This window comes from Alligator mississippiensis, chromosome 2, assembly GCF_030867095.1.
Source record: "Alligator mississippiensis isolate rAllMis1 chromosome 2, rAllMis1, whole genome shotgun sequence".
NCBI lineage: Eukaryota > Metazoa > Chordata > Crocodylia > Alligatoridae > Alligator > Alligator mississippiensis.
The window spans coordinates 83,150,494-83,176,841 of record NC_081825.1 but is presented as its reverse complement, the minus strand read 5'-3'; the positions used below and the strand labels follow the sequence as shown (position 1 = coordinate 83,176,841).

At 42.0% G+C, this 26,348-nt stretch overlaps 1 protein-coding gene across 10 annotated transcripts in view; it reads right to left on the bottom strand.

Annotated features, from left to right (window-relative positions):
- The window catches only part of NEK1 (NIMA related kinase 1), an 89,608-nt gene that overhangs the window by 50,418 nt on the left and 12,842 nt on the right, over positions 1 to 26,348 (bottom strand). For 8 of the 10 annotated variants that reach the window (XM_019481401.2, XM_019481406.2, XM_019481407.2 and 5 more), the window contains exons 6-15: positions 25,302 to 25,369; positions 24,672 to 24,758; positions 22,926 to 22,980; positions 19,802 to 20,002; positions 16,155 to 16,215; positions 12,002 to 12,159; positions 3,477 to 3,536; positions 3,194 to 3,253; positions 2,999 to 3,046; positions 2,782 to 2,856 (exon numbers count right to left, since the gene is read on the bottom strand). In XM_019481401.2, the coding sequence (XP_019336946.1) occupies positions 2,782 to 2,856; positions 2,999 to 3,046; positions 3,194 to 3,253; positions 3,477 to 3,536; positions 12,002 to 12,159; positions 16,155 to 16,215; positions 19,802 to 20,002; positions 22,926 to 22,980; positions 24,672 to 24,758; positions 25,302 to 25,369 (873 nt within the window). Of the gene's footprint in view, positions 1 to 3; positions 2,857 to 2,998; positions 3,047 to 3,193; positions 3,254 to 3,476; positions 3,537 to 12,001; positions 12,160 to 16,154; positions 16,216 to 19,801; positions 20,003 to 22,925; positions 22,981 to 24,671; positions 24,759 to 25,301; positions 25,370 to 26,348 lie in introns of those variants that run through there. The other 2 variants (XM_059721892.1, XM_019481405.2) reach the window with 2 other exon arrangements.

Genomic DNA, 26,348 nt, shown 5'->3' with positions numbered 1-26,348 from the left:
GGAATTAGAGAAAGAACTCTCAAGTCCTGGTCCTAACAAGCCCTGGCAGTGCTATTACCCTTAGTAGATTAAAACTTAAACTTTCTTCAGAACTCCCAATTTGTTCTAATATAATACTTATGCTCAAAGTGCCCTTTTCTTAAAAGCACTGTATTAAGAAATTAAAAATTTTATTTTTGTGGAAAACTAGCATTTTATTTATTAGTCTCTCACATTAGTTTAATAGGTATACACTGGAAGCAGTTGGGAAAGACAATGAGGTAGAAGGGACAGCTGGTATGTTCTGCACAGTATAGTAAAACCTTGCTACAGCATAACAAAGATTAAGTGCTAGCATAAATAATTAGACTGAATGAATGGACTTATACACATGAACAACTGTTTTAGCTTTCTTTTTTGCTCAGAAAAAAAAAAAATAGGTAAGGGTACATCAAGTTTGCTTAAATGTCATAAGTGTGATTGTTCCTTTATGAAGTTCAGATGACTCCTACTCAAGGAATGACATTAAGGTTAGTTGGGAGCTACAAAAATAAATAGTTGCCAGGATTTATGTGAGATGGCCAGGGATGGAAACAAAAGTAGGAATGGGCAGAACAATGTTAAGGTTGTCACAGCATATGCATAAAAAGCTTCCTTTTCATTATTGAGAGTGATCAAGTGCTACATGGCAGTGAAACAAGAGTACATGGACCATTTATGGGATATAAATGCAGTTGATCCTTATTTTATATGGTATAATTTATTTACCATGAATTCAACTACTTCAACACAGTGCTAAGATCATTGATCTAAACAAGACTGAGTTTCTGAAGCTACTTAACTGACACTAGAATGTAAATTCACAACCAAAGAGTTTCTATTGTTCCAAAAAAGCAGTAATATCAGTTTTCCTTAATCCATTCTGTGGCTGTTTGGTAATGGAAAGATAGATCAAAACATTCAAGCAAGGTACTTAATGTATTGTTCTAGATAGAGGTAACTTACAAGCACAAGACCGCAAATTGTCTTTGTCTATAAAAAGACAGTCTATATTACTACAAATGAGATGCAAGCACTATTTATGGACCAGACTTAACAAAATCCAAGTGAAATGTTTATCTATAAAGGGACACCCTTAGGAAAAAAAAGTGATCCAAAGACCACCAATACCATGCAGCTGAATTCATTGTTTTTGTGCAAGAAAGGATTTTTAGTTAAAGAGACTATGTTAAAATAATTTGTGGAAATGTGAAAGACATGACAAACTGGTCATCTATTGTAATGGACAGAAGTGGCATCAAATATAGCCTTGGAGAAGACATTCAAACCAATTTGTGAGTACAAAGTTTTCCAGGACTATTTGGGTCAATGACCCTTTTGCAAAATACAATATAGACACCAAATTGTGATGGTACCAATGAGTCTCATGTGGTTTCTAATATAAATTATTATAAGGCTACAGAGTAGGAAGAGGATATGTATTTAGTGAGGCAGAAATAGTATTATGCATGAGCTATTCTCTTAAGAGAAGTTGTAAAATAATTTCTCAGACTTTATATGAAGCATGTTATATATTTAATAGTAGTAATTTTGACACCAAGACACTTGTAATCTTATACTCATTTATATTTGAAGAAGTTGGAATGAGTAACAGCTAGGATGAGAGAAGCATTTCAAAGTAGTTTGTAAGCTCTCTAGTGGGGCTCAGGCTTCTTGGAAGACAGCAGAAATCTAGAGTAACAGTATTAATATGGCAATTTCTTACAAGCATTGTCTTAACTATTATTTGGGATGCAGCCACGCCCATGTGGTTTCTTCATGTTCTTGTTGAAGGACAGGAATACAAAACCTGGATACCATTTACAGTATCCTCTCTTCCTCCAGAAACTTGATTAATACAACTCACCATACCTAGCAGTGAAACCATATGGCATGAAAGATCTCTAACTGGTAGAAAACACCACCATCCACTTACTGGTTTGGTGTTCATAACAATTTAAGCATTTTGATTTTTTTTACCTGGCTTCTCATTGAGTGATGTCCAATTCAACATTTTTTCTGCTAATACTGAACTATCTTTATGAGATTAGCTATCTAGAGATAGACTCCCCCTCTGTGACCATGAATTCCCACAACAGTTGTGTTCCCATGGAGGGAGTTAAGGTCCACAAATGTACAAAAATATCACTGCACAGGGGTTAGACAGAGTTGTAAATTCACTCCTGCAAGAGAAAGCTTTGGATCTTACCATTTTCAGAAACAGATACAAAAGCAAACCTTTACCTTCAACTTAAAAAATTTCCTATGAAATATCTTCACATAAATATTTGCTAACAATACATTAGTCAAGCTACCTCTAGCAGAGACTTGAACAGAAGAAAGAAATTATGCCAATCTTAATATTTTAAATATAATAAATGGAGCACTTTCACTGTGGTGATAATATCACAACAAAAAGTTAAGGGGGGGATTTGAATAAAGAGGTTGTTAAATGTATAAGTTAAGCACAAGAAAAGGGATTGAGATAGAAGTAGGAAAAGAAAAATAAGAAGCAGGAAGGATGACATTATTGCCAGAGAAAGGGAATATGAAGAAATCTGATAAATACAGGACAGTGTATACTCAATTTGTCAAAAGGCAGAGGATACAAATGGAATCTGTTATACACCCTGGCAGTAGATTTATACTGGGACAGTTCCACAATTAAACCGGCATCTGTCTTTTCCAGAAAAAGAAGGTGCCAAGGAAGATGACTAAAAGGGAGAGAACAGGCTGCGCTACATTTCTGATTCTGCTGCCAACCTTAACTTCACCACTTCCACCTGAACTAAGCACATTTCTCCATCCTTGTTCCCTGGCTCTGTTTATTCGTTCCATCTGGAGAAAAGGAAAAAAAAACGAAAAAGGAAAAACACATGTTCAAGAATCCACTGCTTTTTAAATAAATAAATAAATAAATAAATAAATAATAAGAAAAATAAACTTGATTGTTGAAAAGAAACATCAAGGTATATTTTACCCTTTCCTTCTCCAGTCTTCTCATCTGCTCAGCCTTCAGCAAACTGATCTGTATATTTTAAGAATAAAACATTTTGAACAGCTGGAATAATCAGACTGCTCTATATTCTGAGGTAATTAAACGAGGTACTGCACAAAGGAACATTTCATAAAGGTATCACTATAAACACAAAAAAGCTAAGGTATTCTTGTCTACCTGGTCTCTTTGTCGTTTTTCCTTCTCTAGTAAGTCTAATCTTTTCTTCTTTGCAGCTTCCTGAAAAATAGAACATAATTAGAATTTATTAGTGCATGTTACCTTCAAACTTCTTCCAAGAAAGTTAGCACTCCAGTGGCACAGGCATTAAAGTTAGAGAGTGTTCGGAGAGAAGAAATAAGGAGGAAAGGTTTGACGGTTTTATTTTGGATATAAAAACAATTCTCCATTCTTGTTTTGGTTTTCATGGAGATTGAAAATAAGCAAATATGCTTCTTTATACCTCAAACATTTTCCTCCTTTCTTCTCCAGGATGCATTTTCTTCACTGGAGTTGGATAGGCCTAGATAAAATGAAACTACAAATTAGACAGGACAGGACATAGTACTTTCTAGATCCCAAAAAAGGAAAGCACATGAGGACATGACAGAAAAATAATTTAAACTGTTATAATAATAAAATAATTTAAAATAATTTAAATTAATGTAAACCGTTACAAACAGTGTAATCTGTTAACAACCCTGCTTCATACATTTTCCAAGAATATAATTTAAAATGATAAAATTCTAGCAGAGCCAGCATACATCCTTTTGTATTATTTCAATTGGCTCTAAAGAATGAGCTTTAGTAAAAGAAAATTAATTTTAAACGCACAATGTTTTTCTCTCCAGTCAGTTTCTTTTCTTTGGGAATATCACAGCACTGATCCTCTATACCAGTGACTTTCAACCTTTTTAGACCCCCTGGAAAAATGCCAGTTCTAAGTTTTCACTCATTTTTTGACTACAGAAGAATTACAGAGCAGTTTTTCTGCTGCAAAAAACTCAAATACCACACCAGGTCAGAATGCTTTTAATACTATGGATTCCTATTTGAAATCTCTCAGTTTATCTTGTGAATCATGTTTACACATATTGCTAACATTGCGTGGCACCCTGTGGCACCTTTGAATGGATCTCAAGGAACCCCTTGGTGCCAAAAAGCACTGCTCTACATACATACACACTGCATAGCTGGTAGCTGTTTGTGTTAATCACTGCAATCCTACCTACAAGCTTTATATTACAAGTGCTTTCAAACAATAGCAAATTAAAAACAAGTTATGTAATGTTAGCAATTTCTTAATTTGCATAGTAATAAGAAAAGTGTTCACATTTAAACCACAATGTATAATTTTGAACACCTCTGAATATAATGCAGGTAAGGCAAAAGATTTATGAGGAGGATCAGGTAAGATGCATCATTCTGAGACTGAAACGAGTAAGTTCTCTCTTCAAGAGCTAGATCTTTTATACAGAGAGAAGGACAACAGAATAAATTAGTATTTTACTGGCCTCTAGCTACAACTGCAATATAAATAAAATTAATTTAAAAAATTTTGAGGCACACAACATGCCAAGAATTCTCCTGCAAAAGGTACAGCTGCCAGATGTTTGGATATCCAGTGTATTAGTTCTTTTTAGACTTGTGCATATTGGGTCAAAGTTAATGTTTTTTCCAAATCTCTTTGTTGATGCATAGAATTACACCTTCTTTGCCAAGGAGGTCACAACTGATGAAATACAAAGCAGACACTTCCCTTAGCATCTTTCACTGAATGTTTTGAGTTAAGTATTAGAACTGGGGAAGAAATTGTTTAAATTCTGTGGCTGTGCACTGTGGAAAGCTAGAGTGGAACAGTTGTACTCCAGGATTTTGGCTTTCATTAAAAAAAAAAAAAAAAAGTTTCTAGTTGTTGTGGCTATGGTGATAAAATACTTAATCCAAGTGAATGCTGTGTTCCCAAAAAGGCTTTAAAAAAAAAAAAAATCTCAAAAATTGGAGAGAGAAAATGCCATTCACCTCAATATCGTGTTGCCTTTTAAATGTAAGGATGAGAGTATTAGCATTATCTTCTGATTATTTAAACAGAGATATCAAGCTATGTTTAATTCTGTAATATTAAGCCATCTCCGCAATTTTCCAGGGCAGTGGTGCTCAACCTCCAGCCCACAAGGCCACATCATCTGGCCCATGGAGCTCCTCACAGGTCCAAAAGGTTCGGGGTGGGGGAGCAGTGACAACATTAATGGCCATTTCCGTGCTGCCAAATTTCCAGACCCTTGGAGAACCCTGAAGACCCAGATTCAGATCCAGCACACACGACCAGGCTCATGCACCAAGCCCATGCTGAATCCAGTCCATGGATCAGCCCTGCACCACTCATCCAACCCAGGGGGTCGCAAGGTAGAACACCACTGGTGTAGGGCAATAAAATGCCTACGCTAAAATTACTTTCTTCACTTACTGCCAAGCTTTTATACTATGGTTAAGATATGTGGAAATACAGGTTTCCCTCGATTTATGCAGTACATGCGTTCCTGAAGAATGCCGCGCAAGTCGAATTCGCATAAAGCAAACCCACTTTATAATGTAAGAAATGGGGATAGGTTCCTGTGTCGGCTGCTCCTGGGCTGCTCTAGTGTGGGCTGGGGTGAATGCAGACAAGCGGAGCCCCAGGCGGTGCAGGGCACGGCACTCACCCCAGCCCCAGCTGCAGTGGCCCCCGCACCTGCTGGCACCAGCTGCCTGCAGCCACTGGGCTGCACTGTATGCCAAACCCCGCCCCAGGGCTTTGCCTGTCCCCAGTCACCCCAGCTCCTGCTGCAGTTGTCCTGGGAGCAGCCGATGTCAGCTCCCTGTAGCTGCCCGGCTGCAGGCAGCTGGTGTCAGCTGCTCCACCATGGGTTGGAGTGAGCGCGGACAAGCAGAGCCCTGGGCAATGCAGGGCACAGCACTCACCCCAGCACTGACTGCAGCGGCCCCAGGAGCTGCTGGCACCAGCTGCCTGTACCAGGGCACGGTGCAGCCCAGCAGCTACAGGGAGCTAGCATTGCCCACTCTTAGGGCAGTGCAGCAGGAGCTGAGGTGAGTGGAAACAGGCAGAGCCCCAGGGAGTTCAGAACACAGTGCAGCCCAGTGGCTGCAGGCAGCTGGCACCAGCAGCTCCCAGGGCCACTGCAGTCAGGGCTGGGGCGAGTGCCGTGCCCTGCACCACCTGGGGCTCTGCTTGTCTGTGCTCACCCCAGCCTGTACTGGAGTGGCCCCAGGAGCAGCTGACACCAGCTGCCTGCACCAGGGATACAAGGAGCTGGCATCGGCCGTTCCCGCGGCAGCTGCAGCAAGAGCTAGGGTGCATGGGGACAGAAAAAGCCCCTGGGGGGTTCGGGGCATGGTGCAGCCCAGAGGCTGCAGGCAGCTGGCCCCAGGAGCGGCTGGTGCCGCTGCAGCCGGGGCTGGGGTGAGTGGGGCCATGGCCCTTTGCCCTCCCCTCAACAGACTTACCTGTTTGGGGGGAGGGGGAGGCAGGGGGGCTCTGCTGATCACATAAGAGTAAATTTACCTCATATATGAGTTATGGGTCTAAATATGCTCATTGCATAAGAGCAAATTTGCATATAAAGAAGCCGCACCAAAAAAAAAAAAACATAGAGGGAAACCTGTAATATTTGACAAACTACTGTGCAGGTTGTATTAGGTATTTGAATATTAACATTTAAAATAAAGTAGCCAACTAAATCTGTTTAGAAACAAAATCCAAGGACAATGCACAAAACAGGCTATGGATTATCAGTCCAAGACAGCAGAGCACCTATTGCAGAGCTGGGAGCTATGCAACAGTACCAGGGAACAGAGCCAGCCTTGTGTAGCTGGGGCACAGCCGCATCATCTAGCCTAGCAGCTGTATGCCAGTCTGGAGGACAGCCAGACTAAAGTAGAAACACCTGTGGGAGGCTAGGAAACCACATGACCAGAAGAAGCAAGGCTTAGGCAGTATATGCGCCCAGGGCCAGAGCCAGGGAAGGAACTCTGTACTGAGAGGACTATGCTGAATAAATGACTGGGATCTGCATGCCATGAGGCCTGTAAGTTTGCAAAAGAACTCAGCTGTGTTATGCAGCTACAGTGTTTATAGTTTAAGATATAGCCTAGGGGCTTACTTTTGCTTGCAGTTTACACTAGAGGACCAGGTTGGGAATAGCAAAGAAGGGTGGAGGTCCCAGGGTGCTTGAGGGGCATGTGACTGCTTGAACTCTGCTAGGGGCTGGGCTTACAGCACTAACAGGTGGCAACTGTGAAGGAGTGCCTAGATTGAGAAGTCTATTGCCAAGAAGGTCAGAGACAAGGCCAGGAACTCAGCGACACAAAAGGTGGAACCAGGGCCAGGGACTCATAGTCCTTGTGAGCAGCCTCCCACCTCTTTTCAAACCAAAAGAGCATCAAAAAAAGGGTGAAGAAAGCAAGGAAAAGGGTGAAGCCCAAAAACTGAAGGGCAGGGATTGCCAGGCCATCAGGGGGTGTCACAGCTGTTTCTGGGACCTGGACCTGCTGCAAGTACCTGTAGATTTATTACTTCATCCAGAATTGATGCATTTTACCTCTTTTTAAACTGCTGTAAGATTTAACACAGGTAAATAAACTCACTTTTAAAGCAGCATTTTGGCTACTTATTTATAGTACAAACAGTGCATGATATTAATCCAAAGGCTCATGATTTATGATATAGTTCATTAGGCTGCACCCCAGCAGAGTCAACAACATTTCAAACCATGGTTACCCCACAGCTCAGCACTGCTTAGTTTGTGTGCGTGTACTCCTGATGCATCCCACCCCATTTCCGCAAAAGGATACACGTGCTAACTGGGTGGTCTTGTCTTGACTCCTGGGATCCTCCAAAAATTTATATGCAGGTAAGTCATAGGGCAACCTGGTCAGGCTCCTCCTCATGGAGGGCAGGGCCACACAAATCATAGGTGACAGGCTGAGAGAGGGGTCGACAGAGGGATTCTGGGTGAACTGTTTGAGGACCTGTTTCATGATGTTTGCCAGATATTTAAGGTAGGGGTACACCAATAAAGAATTTTTGGCTGATACCGAGGGCTGATTATTAACCAACCATATTGGCCAATGCTGATATTATAGCCAATATGCAGCTCAGCAGTTTGGAGAGCAGCTCCCTGCTGGTAAGTCTGTGGAGAAGGGGCATGGAGGATGGGGCAGGGACAGGCCCCCATGGTGAGGGAAGCAGTGGGGCAGAGACAGGTACTACCCAGCCATGGCAGTGAATGTGACCCCCATGGGCAGGGCGGAGCCACAGGCAGCTAGTCCAGGAGGCAGCTCCCTGCCACTGCACACAGCCCTAAGGGAGGCATGAGGGTCATGTGTGATTTAGGATTTGTGCATGGGGAGAGGGCAGGCTGCCCACTGCAGGCTCAGGGCCAGTGGCTGCACCTGCTTCTTCCCAGCGGGGAAAGCAGGGCCTGGGTTGGGCCTGCGCTGAGGGAGGGCAGTGGCAGCACTAGGAGGGGCGGCTATGAGGTGGGCAACAGCAACCCCAAAATTCGCCATAGCCACCCTTCCCAGTGCCACTGCCTGCCCCGAGCGCAGCCCTGACCCAGGCCCCCACCCAGTCAGGAAGAGGCTGGTGCAGCCCCTGGCCTCTAGCCCTACCTTTGCCCCATTCACAAATCCAGGGGTGTGTACAGTGGTGGGGAGCCGTGCCCCTCCACTCCCCAGACAAGCCACCTGTGGCTCCATCCCGCTCCTGGGATCGCATTCACCGCCCTGATTGGACAGCACCTGCCCCCTGCCCATCCCACACACTCTCTCCCTCATCATGTGGGCCTTGATCTGCCTCCCCATTCCCCTTCACCACCACCCCCCCCCCCCCAGACTTACTGGCAGGAGGTTGCTCTCCAAGCTGCAGGGCTGCAATCCTGGCCAGGTGTGTGCTGCAGCTGTGCGCATGCGCACAGCATTTATCAGTGACATTAATTAGCTACACCAGTCAAAAAAAGTCGATTGCTGATCATGTTAATTTTCCTTTTATCAGTGCTGATCCAATATGTGACCAATATATCAGTGCACCTCTAATTTAAAGCTGGCAAAGAAATGGGAATCATTGGAAATGTACAAGAAAAGTACAGTTCAGCTGTGGGAGTGAAGAAGAAATTGAAATGGATTCAGTAGATTCACCAAGACCTGAAAGTCAGTGCTGATGGGGACTGTGCTCAATGGCTGCTACCATCTATCTTATTCAGATGAGTTGCACTAACCTATCCTTGTGATACAGTAAAAGCCCTGTTTTCTGGCATGAGTGAGAAATGGGGGGGGGGGGGGGGGGGGGGGGGTGCCAGTAAGCTAAAAATGCTGGTTACCTGAGGCACAGGGGCTTCCAGCTGGACAAGGAATGAAGGGGGGTGGCAGTGTCTGCAGGTGGAGCAGCAACAGTGCAGGGTGGTGGCAGTGGCTGCTGCATGTGAGCTTCCACTCCCCCCCCCGCCCGCCCCGGGTCTGCCTGGCTGGAAATTCTAGTTAATAGAAATGCCGGTTAGTAAAATGTCAGATAACAGGGCTTTTACTGTACATATGATCTCAGCCTTGATTGACTCAGTGTAGTTAAAAGAGTGAAGGCCATACCTTCATGCCAGTCATCTCCTCTAACTACACATTTATATTCTTTCTACGCTTTCCACAGCATGCTACTCAGATAAAAAAATTCCACTAGTGATTCAGACATGCAATAAAATTTTAATTCACCAATAATTTACTGGTATGCCTTTCAAAAATGCATAATTTCTCTTTATTTAAAAAAAAAAAAGTAACTCATAACCTTTCAACTGTATAAGTGTTTAATGCTACAGTTTTGTTACGTCTCTCATTGGACAGCCACTGGTTGGGGATGATTTAGGCATTGCTACACCTATGTTCTACCATGGGCATTTTCCATGCTTCTAGGCTTTGCTGGTTGCCCCTGCCTTTTCCTCCCCCTCAGAACTTTTCTGCTGTGTGTCAGTGTTTAAGCCTTCCTCACAGGTATTAAGTGTTGGCTATAGTCAAGTTGGGGACTTTGACTGGGATGTGCCAATGCTCCTGATGGAAGCAAAGCCAGAGGTTCCTGTCTAGACAGTCTTGCCCTTCCGCTCAGGGTCAGGCCAATCACCATATTTGGGATCAGAAAGGAATTTTACCCCATGGGTAGATTGGTATGGACTGTGGGGGTTTTTGCCTTCCTCTATCAGGGGGTGTGGCCCTCTACCAAGGACCTTTTGAACGTACGCTGATAATATTTCATAGAAGCAAGACACTAGCTGCTGTGGCAGGTTACAGTGTTAGGTCTGTGTTGCGGCAGGGCTGACAGTGAGCTTATACAGAGTTTAGATTATGATTTTTATGGGAATGATCCTGCCTCGGGCAGGGGGTTGGACTACGTGACCTCTGGAGGTCCCTTCTAGCCCTACTTCTATACAACTCTCCACATAAACGTAGTCTCTGAAAAGTACACTGTGCTGTGGAGCATAAATTGTGCATTCCAGTGGAAGCCAACCTTTTGGGCAGGCATGCCACAAAGTCCCACCCACTCTAATCCCCTCCCCCTGCCTGATCTCCTGCTCTGCTTTCTATTCCTTGTCCCATCTGCAGCTGTACTCCCTGAAACCCCTCCCGATTTGCCTCATGGCACGCACAGAGGCTGTCCATGTCACTTTTGGCAGGCATGCCTTAGATTGGCCAACCCACAAGGAATCAAATTAAATATGTAAGCCAATGATCACCATGAATTTGGAGTTGGTGAAAACTGTAGAACAAGACAAAAAAAATGCACCAGAAACCTCCAAGATATTAAAAAGAGAACTATCCAAAAATAACCATATTTTCACGTAACTCAAATTCATGGTGATCAGGAGATCTAAAAATGCTTTATAAATAAAGTTGTAAAATTATCCCATTTTTAGGTACAAAAACAAGGAAAATGGCTGATCAGGTCCCACAGCAGATTGGCGGCAGATCTGACAATGGGAAACCTGGGTTTCAAATCTCAGGGTACCTATACTTGTGGAGCTCTGCTCCAATGCGTGCCATTAGGAAGTCTACTGGAGCATACTAATTAGTGTGCTCCAGCAGCCTCCATGTGATATGTATTTAAAGTCCCTGCATTTCAAAATGGTGGCAGGGGCGCTTTAACTAAAGCTTGTGGAATAAGCTTTAGTTAATGTGTCCCAACTGCCATTTTGAAGGCATGGATGCTGAATACATGTGATGCTGAAGGCATTTTAATTAGAGTGGCTTACAGAGCACATGTATAAATGCCCCCATCTGGTATTATAGTTTTGTTAGAGCAGGAAAACTGCAGCATAGGGTGAAGTGCAAGTTTGCACTTCTGAAGTATAGTACTCCCAAGGTTGTACTCCCATGCTTTAATTGATCTTGCTTTTGTGCGCAGACAGAAGTCACAACCAATTTAACAGTAACAACACTTAACAAATGATGGCAGTCTCCAAAATTTCATCAACATCTTTACAAGTTGAATAACTAGCTTGCTTCATCTAAAAGAAAATAACTTCCAGCTTATATACATGTGTCAGTACAAAAGATGTTATGAGAAGAAATAGTAATAAATACAGTAAATGCATGTCAACCGATGGAACCTTCAAAACACATTGGGCTTCTACCTTCAAGCTATGGATTTTCACAACTGAAAGCAGCATAACTTCATTCCTGCAGCACTGGTGGTCTAATTGGTAGTGTTAATAAGCCTGCTTATAGCACATGGCAGTTGTAGCCACACTAATTCTGCATGGGGATGGACTGTTACAATGCTTCTGTTTGCCTATGTAGAACAGCATAGTGTGTTTCACTACAGTGCCAGAATCAAATTACCATTAGCCAAGTACCAAAGTTTGTAGTGGAGTTATGCCTCAAAGTTCAAGTACTTAAAAAAAACCCTGAAAATAAATACATCTTAATTATTGCCATCAGATATACCCTTACCTGCCTACATTTAACCAGTGGCTTTTTTTCATAATATCTTTTAGGTGCATCACAAGATTTCTTGATTATTAAAGGCACTCCATATTTTGCAGCAGGTTTGGTAATTTTCTGAGCTGGCGCAGCAGAAGCCAAGATTTGTCCTTGGGCTGGTCTTTTTCCTAGGCAAAATGGGATAAAGTTATGAATTGTTTATAAACAGAGTTAAACTTTTATGGAGCTGGCCTTCTTTGACTAGCATGGCATAGAGCTCCATCTCTCTCAAATTACCTGACCTGTGTCTTCTGTGTTCTTGTGGGGTTTTTTTGACGAGGAAAGAAGGGGACAATTCATCCTTGCTCTTTCTTAATTCTAGTAGCCAAGTACCAAAAAAAGCATTCTTCTTTCCAACTGAGATGCAGTTTTTTTTTTGTTTTTTTTTTAAAGAAGTCAATCTCTATCTTCCCAGAATCAGAGAAGGAAAAAGCTTTGCATGTATCCAAGAGCCTCCAAAACAAGTTTTTCTTGTTTAGCACTGAACGAATTTTCCCCCCACCTTACCATTTAAAATTCTGAAAATTTATTCCAAAGGTTTTCAAACAAGCTAGATACAGTGATGAAAGATCATCATTTACTTTGCTCTCTTTATTAATTAGTAACTAATTACCATATGCTAGACTACTCTTTTGAAATATCAGAACCAAGTCATTTTGACTGATCATAAAATACAATCAATTTTGAAACATGCTAATATTTTACTTCAGACAGTGTGCAAATCTCTATACACTTTCAAGGTTCTTTGGGTTAATATGGTATATTTTATTAGACCAACTTAAATAGTTGGAAAAAATTTTATAGCCAAAGAACCTTGTCTGCCTATGTCCCGAGACCAACACGGCTACAACCTACACCCCTGCATACACCTTCAAAACACCCAAGCACGTACTCATATACAGATCTCTTAAACTCTACATTTTGCACCATGACAAAATTCCAATATCTGCAACTCTTCCACTTTAGAATCTTCCGCATAAATCATGGAAATGAAAAAATTTGTATCCAAAGTTTCTTAGTAGTCTCTCTCCTTATTCTTAAGGAGTAAGTAATGCTTCTCATTTGTGGATTCCAGAAGTAAACCAATATCCTCTCTGAAAAATAAAATCCTTTTCTAAAGCTACAAAAGATGTTCCACTAACTTATAAAAATAGCAAACTTGAAGTTATATTGTCTTGTTTTAAATAAAAAAAAAGTTTCAGTTCATTACAAAATTCATTCCTATCCCTTACCAGATTGGGAGGGGGGAGGGGGGGAGGAGGGAGTTAAATGAAAGAAGCAGCTAGCAAAATGACAATTTTCTTACAGAATGATTTTTCATTATGCTGCACAGCTTCTTGCCTCATCAGAGCAACTGGAAGTAATGAGCACTAATTAGCAGAAGTTGAGGGAAGCAATGAAAAGCAGTAATTGTAATTACAATGATGTAATACAGAAAATAGAATAAAAAATACTCTATAAGGAAGTTAAGGCAGTAAGCTCTATTTTAAGAAATGCATTTGGGAACTAACCCAACAGCATCCTATCAAAAATATCCTTGCAGAGAAATTGAAGCTTAAATCTTCTTTAAAATGAGACAAACCCTTTCCCCCTGCACCCTGGGAATAGAATTTCACATCCTCTATGAATGCTCACCCAGATGGCTGGCATGTCAATTGGTGCAAAACTCTGACATTTTGTCAGTGGTAATTTCAAAGTCAAGTCACCATTACAGTAACCAGTTACTTCTTGCATTTTAACATGAACTCCTTGAAAGAAAACAGATTCTTCTTTGTCTATTACATTAAAAAAAGCAAACCTTCAATTTCTTGTTATTCACTAAAGCTGAAAGAGAGAAACATCTGTGCTTCACGGCATATCCTCAGTATTCATTTCTAGATTCATATCAGGCAAAATGCCATTCGAGGGAAAATACCAATGCATGACACCAGTCAACTTTAGTTGCTAGAGACAGCCAGCTAGGACTGGTTCCAGAAATGACTAATGCAAAGAAATATGGAATTTCACCAATCTTTACTTTGGTTGTAAAACCATGACCAAACCCATGCTTATTTGGACCACAGGGTCAAAAGAGTTCTCAAAAGCTCTTGGTTATAAACAATTAGCATCTTTTCAGCAGTTGACAAGCTACAAGTAGATATGACTGGGCAGAGCATAGATCTGATGTTACCCATAAACAGGTATATTTTGGGGCTAGACTTCACTATACCTAACCTTAGATGACTGGTAATAAAGTGCAGACCAAAAGGAAGAGTTTTGTATAGGAAGCCCTTACACACAAATGTTGATTTTGTTTTCATGCTGAGAACTGCTAAATGTAGGATTAAAAAAAAAAAAAAAAAAAAAAAAATCTAGGTCTTCCTCACAAGCTTCTGTTCCTGATTTTTTTCCCTTCTGCTAAGAAATAAGTAATAAAAAAAAAAAAAGCCATTTTGAATGAGGAGAAGGATTTCTGCCATCATGGAGTACTTAGGTGACTCTCACCTGGGTACAGACAAACTAAAATACACACTAAAGTATAAGGAAGGATCAGTCCACTGAAGCGGGGTGGAAGTAAAGCAGAAACAGAACACTTTCCACCCTGGCAGAGAAGTTTCATAGAATGAAACAAAAAACAGACAGTTTCCATTAAACTGCTTCCTGAGATGCATCTTTTCATGTCTAGAAATGCCATGGTATGGGAGTGAAACAGCAAGTCCAATACAGTCCACTGCAACAAAAAAAAAAGTCTCGGCAAATACAAGAGATGAAGGGAGGAAGGAAGAATGGACAGATGTTCAAGTAATGATTTTTACACCCCTTGCTCACTAACTGTAACCAGCTGGGATGTATTACCTCCTTGGAAATCCTTATGCTCCTGGTCATACCTTCTTAAAGAAGAACTGCAAGTTGTAATGGATGAACTTGTACCTCCAGCATCCTTATGACGCAAAGCTCCAAGCCCCAGTACAGCAAGACTCAAGCAGCATGAAGTGGTCAGGCACAGACTTTGAGGATCCCAAAAAGATTACAGCATCCCTTAGGCTTGATTTGTTGCAATACTTCCCTAGCAGAGAAATGTACTCAAGTGCTGTTGGACCAAAAATCCTAGTAAAAATTTTAAGAAGTTTAAAAGCAAATAATTCTTGGAAGAAGACTGTTAATCCAGTTTGATACCAAAGGCAGAAGTTCTTGTGGCCTGAACTGAACAACAGGTCTTGTTACTGAAGCCTCCAAAAACAATACTGGATCACTACCAAATTCTGCAGATGAAACGAGGAAATAGCCTGGATAGTAAAAATACTAATTATCCCATCACTGATGTCCATTATCAGTAATCAGTGATCTGGGTTTTTATCCAGCTTTTCCTTCCCCCTCACCCTCCAAAAGAAGAAAGTAAACTTTAAGGCTATGTACAGACGGTCAAAAAGCCTGAGGCTGAATGGATACAATCTTCACAGGTTAGTCTAAGCTGCATAGATTGAACTGATAAGCAAGTGAACAAACATTCACTTTTGATTCCAGAAATGCAGCCACATACCTGCAGTGGCCCACTAGGGGGTGCTAGAACATGCCTCCCTGCTCACCTGGAGCAGACAGCTTGGGCCAAGGCTAGCCTGCCCATGCTGCAAGAGGGGGAAGGGGGAGGCTTGTGAGAGAGGTGCAAAGCATCCTGGGATTCACAGATTCATAGATTGTAAGGCTGGAAGGGAACCCAGAAGATCATTGGGTCCAGCTCCCTGCACCAAGCAGGAAAGACAACTGTGGTCAAGTGACCCCAGCAAGGTGACCGTCCAGTCTTCTGGATGATACTTGATACTACATCCATCAAGGTTTACATTAAACTGGTTTTGGCCACTTTGAAAACAGTTTATGTACACTGGACTTCTGTCATTAGAGATTTGAACTAGTCTGTAATCACTTACACTGGTTAAGGTGCAATTTCTCTCCCTAGCCCAGATGCTATTGGCCCATAGTTTATAGCTGCATAATTTCTAAATAAAACCTATGCTTCCCAAAAAGTGCATTTCCTTTGTGGCTTAACTGAAGCTTTCATTGTCAAGTCAAGGATAGATAGCACATTTTTACAGTCTCCTACTGCTATTCAAAAAAATTACAGTGCATTTTTCATATGCTTATTTACCTGGTGCAGCATGGGCTCCAAACTTCTGGAATACTTTGTGACTGAATTCTTCTGCAATAAGCTTAAAACGAGAGTAAATTACATTAGTACATAAGTACATACACACACTTACTATGTAGGTTTAGTGTAGGAATATATTTGTAAAAAACTTCTTACTTAGAAGTGCAATGGAGTGCAATGTCAAAATACAATAGCAAATGGTATTCAATCACAATCCCTGGGCCCTAATCCTGTATGTATCTAAGACAACTTTATGCATTGCTCAGAGCCCCACTAAAATTAATATGGAATTGGAAACATTGTTTGAAAGTACTCCTATTATAGTATCTCAGAAATTTTTTAAACCATCTGGTTAATCTCAGGTATATTACTTGGCAAATATTAAGCATACTGGGAATAGTGAATAAAGACTCAAGTAAAATTAATGACACAACTTGATTTTTTTTAAATGGTTTGTGTAAGTATTTCACTTTTTATACTTTTCTATTTAACATTGCTGTATTTTAAATGACTGTGGGGAGTGGGGGTTCTGTTCCTTTCTTGAAAAGAAATGAAAATTCTGCCTGAAAACAGAAGGCAGCAAACCTAATTATACAGAGCACTAGCGAAAATAAACACACTAAAATAAAAGTAGAGAAAAATATTTTCCATTAGCTTCTTTTTATACTAATCTTTATGTATTACCAGTTATTACAGATGGCACTAATATTTTAGATTATTTTTTAGATTATTTTTTTAAAAAGTATCACTTTACCAAGATATACAAATTGGTTAAATTAGTGGACTAGTTCTCTCATAGGCAATATATTTCAACTAAGAAAAAAATATTGCCTTCATCACAGATTACTGATAATCAATTCATGACTATTCAGGCTGCACTGAAAATTCCAAATCTATGCTGGCTTCAGGAAGCAAGCATATGTAGATCAAAAACAAAAAAAGTGTAATCTATAAACCAATGGTAACACTGGAAGCTAAAGCCCCAAATTAGTAATTTAATAATCTCTTTGTTTACTATGCTTCCTTCCTCTGGAAGTTTAATTTGTATTTAGCTCTACAGAGATTATAACAAAACTTTGGATATAGTTAAAAATCTGTGTCATGAATAACTGAAATTCCATGTGAACTTTCAATCTATACAAGAGTACACTAAAGGGTAAGGTTACCTTTTAACTTTTTCTCTAGTCTCTTCATTTATATACTTCCTAAAGGCAGTATAGTTTACTATCTGCTGTTCTTGCTGTTATTTTAATATAAAAACTAAATTTAAAATAATTCCAATAAATACAATGGCTTCCATATCAGACTTCAATATGCCAAACAATTTCCTCAGACTTAGGTCTGATCTATGCATTTAAAACATTCTGGAAAGTTTTTAAAACTAGTATTCTGTGAAACTGTACCAAAAATGGTTGATCTGAAGTGGTCCAAAAGTTTAAGAAACCTATATTAGTATGCTATCAGATTCATTGTCAGTCCCATTTTGTGGACAGCCACATTTTAAATTAAATCAAAGCCTAACTTGACGTCTCACTGTATGCACAAATAAGATACTGCACACAGAAAAATTACTCAATTTAACTCAGGGGTGGGCAATTATTTTGGGTGGAGGGCCACCTACCTGATTTTGGCAAGCCACAGAGGGCTGCATGACAGACAGCTAGGGGCAGATTAATATTAATTTTCTAAATATTTAGGGGCCCTGCGGGCCAGATAGAATGGCCTGACGGACTGCATTTTGCCCACCCTCGATTTAACCACTAATCTCAAAGAGGGAAACAATATTTTAGCAATCCAAGATTTATTTTTTTTGGTTGTTCTGTAGTTATTCTAGGAATAAAGAACAAGTTGTGGGTACTGCAAGTGTATCTGGTTCAGAAATATGGTAATAGGTGTTTTCTTCTCAACATAAAATAGATTCATAGATTATAGAGTCGGAAGGGACCCAATGGATCATTGTGTCCTACCCCCTGCCCCTGGCAGGAACGAGGACTGAGGTCAGACAACCCCAGCCAGGTGATTGTCAAGCCTCCTCTTGAAGACCTCCAAGTTAGGTGACAGCATCACCTCTCTTGGAAGCCCATTCCAGACTCTGGCCACCCTTATTGTAAAAAAATTCTTCCTAATGTCTAACCTAAATCTATTCTCCACTAGTTTGCACCCATTATTCCTAGTTACTCCTTGAGGAGCTCTGGAAAACAGCGCATCTCCAATTCCCTGCTGTCCTCCCCTGATAAATTTATAGGCAGCCACAAGGTCACCCCTCAGCCATGTTTTGTATAGGCTGAAGAGATCCATCTCTCTCAACCTCTCCTCATAGGGTCTTTCACAGAGACCACCAATCATGCAGGTGGCCCTCCTCTGAACCTCTTCCAGATCCTCTGCGTCCCTCTTGAAGTGCGGCATCTAGAACTGGAGACAGTACTCCAACTGCACCCTGACTAGTGCTGCACAGAGGGGGAGCATCATCTCCCTCAATCTGTTGGTCATGCATCTGCTAATACACGACAAGGTACGATTGGCTTTGTTAATGGCCTTGTTACACTGCTGGCTCATGTTCATCATGGAGTCAACTATGGCTCCAAGATCTCTCTCAGCCTCTGAGCTGCTGAGGAGGACATTCCCCAACCTATAGGTGTGCTGGGGATTCCTCCTTCCTAGGTGGAGTACCTTACATTTATCTTTGTTGGATTGCATCCTATTACATTCCGCCCATTGATCTAACAGTAGTAACCGACAGCACACTTGTAAGATGGGAAACTCCTTTCTTGAGAGCACGGAGGCAGAAAGGGATCTCGGAGTCATCACTGACTCCAAGATGAACATGGGCCAACAATGCAAGGTCACGGTTGGCAGTGCTAACTGGACCCTATCGTGCATCCACAGGTACATCTCAAGTAGGGCCAAGGAGGTGATCCTTCCCCTCTACGCGACACTGGTCAGGCCACAGCTGGAGTACTGTGTCCAGTTCTGGGCACCCCACTTCAAGAGGGATGTGGAAAACATTGAGAGGGTCCAGAGGAGGGCCACCCTCATGATCCGGGGACAGCAGGGCAAACCCTACAATGAGAGGCTACGGGACCTGAACCTGTTCAGCCTTCACAAGAGAAGGCTGAGGGGGGACCTGGTGACCGTCTATAAACTCACTAGGGGGGACCTGAAGGGTTTGGGGGAGACCTTGTTTCCCCTAGCGCCCCCCAGGATAACAAGGAATAACGGCCACAAGTTGTTGGAGAGCAGGTTTAGATTAGACATCTGTAGGAACTACTTCATAGTTAGGGCGGCCAGGATCTGGAACCAACTTCCAAGGGAAGTGGTGCTGGCTCCTACCCTGGGGGTCTTTAAGAAGCGGCTCGATGCCTACCTGGCTGGGGTCACTTGAGCCCAGTTTCCCTCCTGCCCAGGCAGGGGGTCAGACTTGAAGATCTACAAGGTCCCTTCCGACCCTACTTCTATGATTCTAACCTGCCCAGGTCGGCCTATAACTGTTCTCTGCCCTCTGGTGTATTAACTTTGCCCCATAATTTGGTATCAAATAAATGTTAATATTGGACAAAATTACTAGTTTGAATAGAATTTTTTTAATTGAATACAATAAAGATGTACAACTGGTTATAGTAAAATAGTTTTTTAATGCATGTCCATACCTGTGGTGTAAGAAATTTTTCAACCCGTTTGGCTATAAAGTTTTTCTCCAATATGGAGTTAACTGATGGTCTATCCCTAGGATTCCTTTTAAAAAGCTGGGAAAGGAGATTACGTAGATCATAGGAATAATGCATAGAAACAGGAGGAAAAGATCCAGAGATTATCTTCAGGACCAGATTTTTCATGTTACCAGCTTCAAACTATATTACAGGGAAAAAAGATCGCATATGTGAGCATAGAGCAAATCACACTGGAAAAGTAACAAAAAAGGTAAGAAAGGATGAATGTCATTTGTATAAATATAAAAACAATCTAATTCCTTCCAAATATTTTAAAAGACCATTATCAATTTCTTTTAGATCAAGATTAATAACAAGTTATCTGCTTATATCAATCCAGTACCAGGTATCTTGATTTTGTTACAACTGTACCATGCTGAGAAAAAAAAATACAACTTGTCTCCCCACAAACTGTAACAGAATACAACAGTTTGTAGGCATTATAACTATAGTTAAAAAACAGAAAAAAGGCTACCCAAGGTGGGATGAGTCAACAGTAACATGCTATATAGATTGTTATGCCACTCTTGACACCTGACTGTCTTAATTCTATTTTGAGAACCAGCTTCTAGAATGAAGGATAGTAAAATGGCCAAATCTATTATTTGGCCAAATCCTGAGAAGTGTATAGATTTAACCAGATATTTGAAACTCCCTGTATTTGTCTCTTAATCCTTTAGTCCAGTGAGTACCAACACTGAGAACACACAACAAAATATGACCATGTATCTTTTCCAGGACTATATTTGCCTGTGAAGTCCTATTGTAAATGTTGCATTTTACAAATTTTTTAAAAATCTCTCTTTATACAGCAAACAGAGACTTGCTAGATAAGGGAAGGTCTGCTGTGACAGAGATCTACTAGATAAGGAAAACAATTTGCATAAAGTATGTCCTACTCAAGATCCTAGAGAAAATATCTTTTGATTTTAAAAAAATGTCAAGGATTAATATTAGCATAGCTATGAAAGTTTTAGACAGAAAGTGATTTCTTAAATAATACCTTTGAACAAGTCAGACAAACTAATTTCAAATCCATCTTAAATAAAACAGAGAGTGACGTATTTTCGAAATAACTAAAAAGTATTAGGGTCTTGTTTCAAGATTTTATAATACAATTGCCTATCTTTATTATCATATCTGTATGCTGAAGAGCTCATTACTGCTACCAAGTGTATATGCCAAAATTCAGCATGGACTCAGATGAAAAAGTTCACAGCATTACAAGGAAAGGAATTCAACAGTTGCATCTTTAGCTACAGAAGTGTTAAGTACGATAACAAAAAACAGTTTACTGAACGAATGATTTAAGGTGCACACACTGCTAACTATCCTGCATGCGTATATAGAAGCCAGCCACAAACATAGACGGAGGATGGCCAGTAGGGCTGTGCAAAGCTTTGGTAGCCAATTTGATTTGGAGAAGATTTGGTCTGATTCGGGGACCAAATCTCCAATTCTAAATTGAATTGGGAGACAAATTAAATGCTCCGAATCAATCTGAAGCATCTGAATCAATTTGGAAAAGCTTTGAAAAAGATTCGGCCGTAACAGAGATTCAGCCATAGACTAAACAAGCAGCTAATACAGCTGCCACCAGCTGGTAAGTCTGTTGGAGTTGGAGGAAGGGGGAGGGAAGGGGTGTGAGGGAATGAGGGGTTGGAGCTGGGACAAGGTGTCCAGCCGGGGCAGGGGGGTGCATTACTCGGGGGGGGGGGGGGGGGGGGCATGGGATGCGGGCATGGCAGCATTAGGAGCAGGGGCTCTGCCCTGTTGCCACTTGCCCAGCTGGGGCAAGGGAGAGGCAGGATGCAGGTGCAGATTGCTCCAGGTGGAACGGGGCAAGCAACAGCAGAACATAGCCCCCACTCCCAGCACTGCTGCATCTGCATCCTGTGCTTCTTGCACTGGCTGGCAAGCAGTGGCAGGGCAGAGCCCCCGCTTCCAGTGCTGAAGCTGGCACAACAGTGCTGGGAGGGCTATGCCCTGCTGCTGCCCAGAGCGAGCCGCGCCTGCATCGCAGCCCCCACCCTTTCCGACTGGGCAAACAGCAGCAGGGCAGGGCCCCCGTGACTCCTCCCGCCTGGGCACAGGCAGGCACAGCTGGAGGAGCTGTGGGAGAGGCCCTAGTTGCTGCCCTGCCTGGCCCCATTCCCCTCCCAGCCCAGCCTCCCAGCACAAAAAAGTCCTGCACTCACCTGACCTAGCAGCAGGGATCAGGGCCTCGGAGGGCTCATGGAAGAGCCCCCACATGCAGCACGGGGCATTGGGGGGCAATAGGGACCGCCCCCCCCACTTCGTACCTGCACAGCAGCTGCCCCATGGCATGGGTGCAGCGCTGCTCAGCAGTGTGCGCTGTTTGGGAGCTGGGGCAGCTGCACCCATCAGCTGGAGCCTGACTGCTCAGCCCCAGTGGCCACTGCTTCCAGACAGCACACAGTGCCCTACTGAGCCATGCTGCACCTGTGCGATGGAACAGCTGCCGTGCGGATGCCGTGTGGCGGGGGGGGGAGGGGTGTTCCCGCTGCCCCCCACTGCGCAGGAGGGCTTTGGCATGAGCGCCCAGAGGCCCCAATTACCACTGCTGAAGCTGGTGAGTGCAGGGCTTTTTTTGCATATGAAGTGCCAGGACTAGGTTAGGGCTGGGCAGGGAAGCCGTGGGGGTTTCTCCTGTGGCTCCCCCACCCAGGGAGAGGCAGGCAAAGCCGGAGGAGCTGTGGGAAAACCTGAAGCCACTTGGCTGTGACTGCCTCTCCCTGGCTAATCCGAATCAGTGTCAAATCTTCCAAAACCTATTCAGCCGAATCAAATCACTGGCCTCCGAATCGGCTGAATCCAAATCCGAATTGAATACTTCCCTATTCACACAGGCCTAATGGCCAAGAACTAATCAGCAAGGCAAGCAGAGAAGGGGAATTACTTTAATGGAATAGTTCATTTTAAAAAGCAAGCAAGTGAAACGCATCAGCTCACGAGTAATCATCTTTAAACTTGACAACAAAAAAATCCCAGATATTTGAAATTACTAGTACAATTTTACAAAATACTTAAAGTTTCTACTTACTGCATGTTTAAGTGTGCACATTTCATAGAGAACACAACCAAGAGCCCATATGTCACTAAACAAAGAAAAACAGACATGTAAATTTTAGTTTTTATCTTCTAAGATTACCAAATAACCTAAACATAAAAATGAAGCATTTAATTCTGTAGAAGTGTACTAACCTAGTAATTTAAAAATAATATACTGAATTTTCTCACATACAAAACACCCTGGAATATAACCAGCCCCTTGTTTTTGAAAGGCAGAATGAAAGAAAAGAAGACTTTTCCAGAGTTATGTCTACATAGAACAAGGATGGAGCATACTGTTCTGCTGACACATCCTCTTTTTCCTGCTTAACTAAAGCCAAAATCCTAACTGCTGCTGCAGATTGGTCTCCATGGGTGGATCTATGATTTTGAAAAGAGCTGAAGATTCTACAAGGGTATGATATAAGAGGAGCGAGACCAAGAGCAGCTAAGAAAGGTTAACTTGATTAGCAGAACATGCAGACTATTAAAAAAGTAGAGACACTTGTAACACCTCTGGAGTGAAGAATAATGACTAATTAAGTCAAAGGACTCTCTCAGCTGCCTGAATATTAATGCCACTGATGCTGCTGTGCTGTGGAGCAAGAATCAAAGCAGGGTGCTTATACTTATGGCAGAAACATCAGCTTCCCTGTTTAATACCTCAAATTTTGGGGGGGAAGCATGTGTAATATGCAAGAAAATAACATAACAAGGAACAAATGCAAAAAACATAGCTGGACTTTGGACATGAAAGACCAAAGCTGAGCTCCAAGAACAGTCCCTGTTCAGCAGCTGCCTCTTCTTTTGACCTGAACACTCCCTAGGCATTTGCAGTTCTCCTATGCATGTCCATAATAGTCCTAGTCTGAGCAGCTTGGCACATAGCTCCCATCTACGCCCCACTTGGATCCCGCCTAGCAGTGCCTAATTTAACTAAACATTCTTATCTACATTGAGTTCAACACCAATTCAGCACCCATGTTTTTTCATTCAAAAGGTGACTAGAGGAAGAGTTGGGGGGGGGGGGGGCAGGGAGAAAATACTGGTGCCCATCTTTAACGTAAAGTCTCTGGGGATCAGGCACCTAGAAGGTAGACACTGTAGTCCAGATCCAAAGACGGACGTGCATCTATCCCAAACTGAAGGATTAAGTCATATATTCTAATTCCATATTCCTTCTAGGCATTCACAGTTTACTCATCACCAAGAGTAAGAAGTAAAGCAACTGTTGCATACAGACAAATGGGAGAAATGCTAGCTGCCTTGCTGGGGAAAATATTAGAGGGAAAAGAATAGAAACGATCTTCCTCCTACAAAAAATAAATAAGAATTAATGCATGTTTCCCCTATTACTAAGACTGCTTAAAGAATTCCAAGTGCGATAAAAATGCACATTAAGAAGAAAACATAAATTTGCTCAGGAGAGTTGGAACTGGTTTTTGCCTAACGGCAGGAACAGCAGAAACATGAGAAATGTGCTCACATTAGACAATGCTAATTATTTCCTAAGCTAGTAACCAGAAGCCTACTGGACCACCCAGGCACTCAACTATTAGAGGGGGGGGGAAATAGTTTGTTTGTGCATTCACTCCGATTTTCCAATTTAAACAAAAATACACCTACCATGTTGAGAGGAAGACTGAATTAAGTGTTCTTTACTGAAAGCAGAAAAAGCTTTAGCTTTTTAGACAAAGGAAAGAAAAAGAAGAGAAGAATTCAAGGATTTTTGCAGTACCTTTTATTGTTGTAAGGTTTGTTCTGACAGATTTCAGGTGACAAATAGTATGGTGTTCCTATGCAAGTACGAGCCAGCTCTACAGTACTAAAATAAAGAAAAACTAAAAGTGAATTAGTTAACATTAACTCATGTAATGTTATGTAGAGTCTATATTGCTAGACGAAGTCTATTCCAATAAATTTATAGCAGGGATGTCAAATGTATGGCCCACAGGCTGGATCTGGCCCATGGAGGTAGGTCTTCTGGCCCACAGGACTTCTAACCATGGCAGAGGCTGAACTGGCTGTGGTGGAGCACATTTCTTCCCAAAGAAGCTGGGAGAACAAGCAGTTTTGTCCTGGACCTCTATGTGAGTAAAGCCAGTTCCAAAGAACTTAAATCAGTTGGTGGGCCATATACCCTACCAGGACCCAGGAGTTCAACATTGTCATTTCTTACCACCTCCCTTTTCCATCACAGAATTTATTGTTTTTAATCAACTCAGGCAATGAAAAATCAGCAGCTGTTAGCAACAGGGACAAGCAGCAATAGCAGCAGCATTAGCCTTGCGGCTGCTGACACAACATATGGCCCACCAACTGATTTGATACCCCTGATTTATAGAAAGCAGCACTGACTAGGAGTTACCTGTTAAGGACTCTAGCAATTCCAAAGTCTCCCAGTTGTATTGTTCCATCTTTGGTTAAAAATATGTTCTGGACAGGAAGGGAGAAAAAAAAGAGGAAAAATAGTTCCTTCAAACAGAACTATAATTCATATAGAAGAAAAAAAAACATTTAGGTATACAAGCTATATTTTCAGTTTCTCTATATGCAACTTTACACCGTTCCAAAAGCTGGAAAAACATTTTTAGCCCTGAAACATAAATGCTTGCTACCTGGCTTGGGGAGAGAGGTACCCCTCTCCCCAGAAGTACTACAAAGGTACCCCATACAAGGGGTCAGCAACGTTTCTGGGCAGAGTTCCAAAAACACCCACAACCCTGATTTGTAAGATGTTGGTGTGCTAGGGAAGCCCCAAGGGACTTGATACTTGTTGTGGCAGTGCAGCCCCAGCCCCTTCCCCAAGGTGTGACCACCAAGTAAAATGTCTTTGCAAGCCACACTCCAGTACACATGCCAGGGGCTGCCTACCCATGATCTACACTAGGCCTGACTGCCTGGAAGCACTGTTCTGAAATATAGCATGCCTGTTCCATGTGCTACAGTCCAGAAAAGTGTAATGTAGCTGTTCTTTGGCATACACTCAACATCCATCTTAATCTCAGTCTATACTGTGTTTAATCAGCACATATACCCAGTACTCTCTGATGTTTACATTATATTTTCTCAGCATTTGGTGAAAGTGGAACAGAAAAGCAAGTAGATGGGGCAGTGTTCCCAGCAGGTCAGATTAGCACCAGATAATAAAATAATTATTAGAATTTATTTTATTATAAATTTTAATACCTATATATTTTGCCATTTGATTTTTTTTTTTATTATTATTATACAAAATCAGAGCTTCCCCTGCCTCCCTTTACTCACTAAAACATGGGTCCAGCTGTGGCTGTCCTCACCGGTTTGTGGCACTGAGCAGCCCTGATATGCCAGTGCCCTGCCCCTGCCTCTCACTCCCAATCCACAGACCCCTGGCCCTGCCAGAACCCCTCACACCCAACCCAGAGCTCCCTAC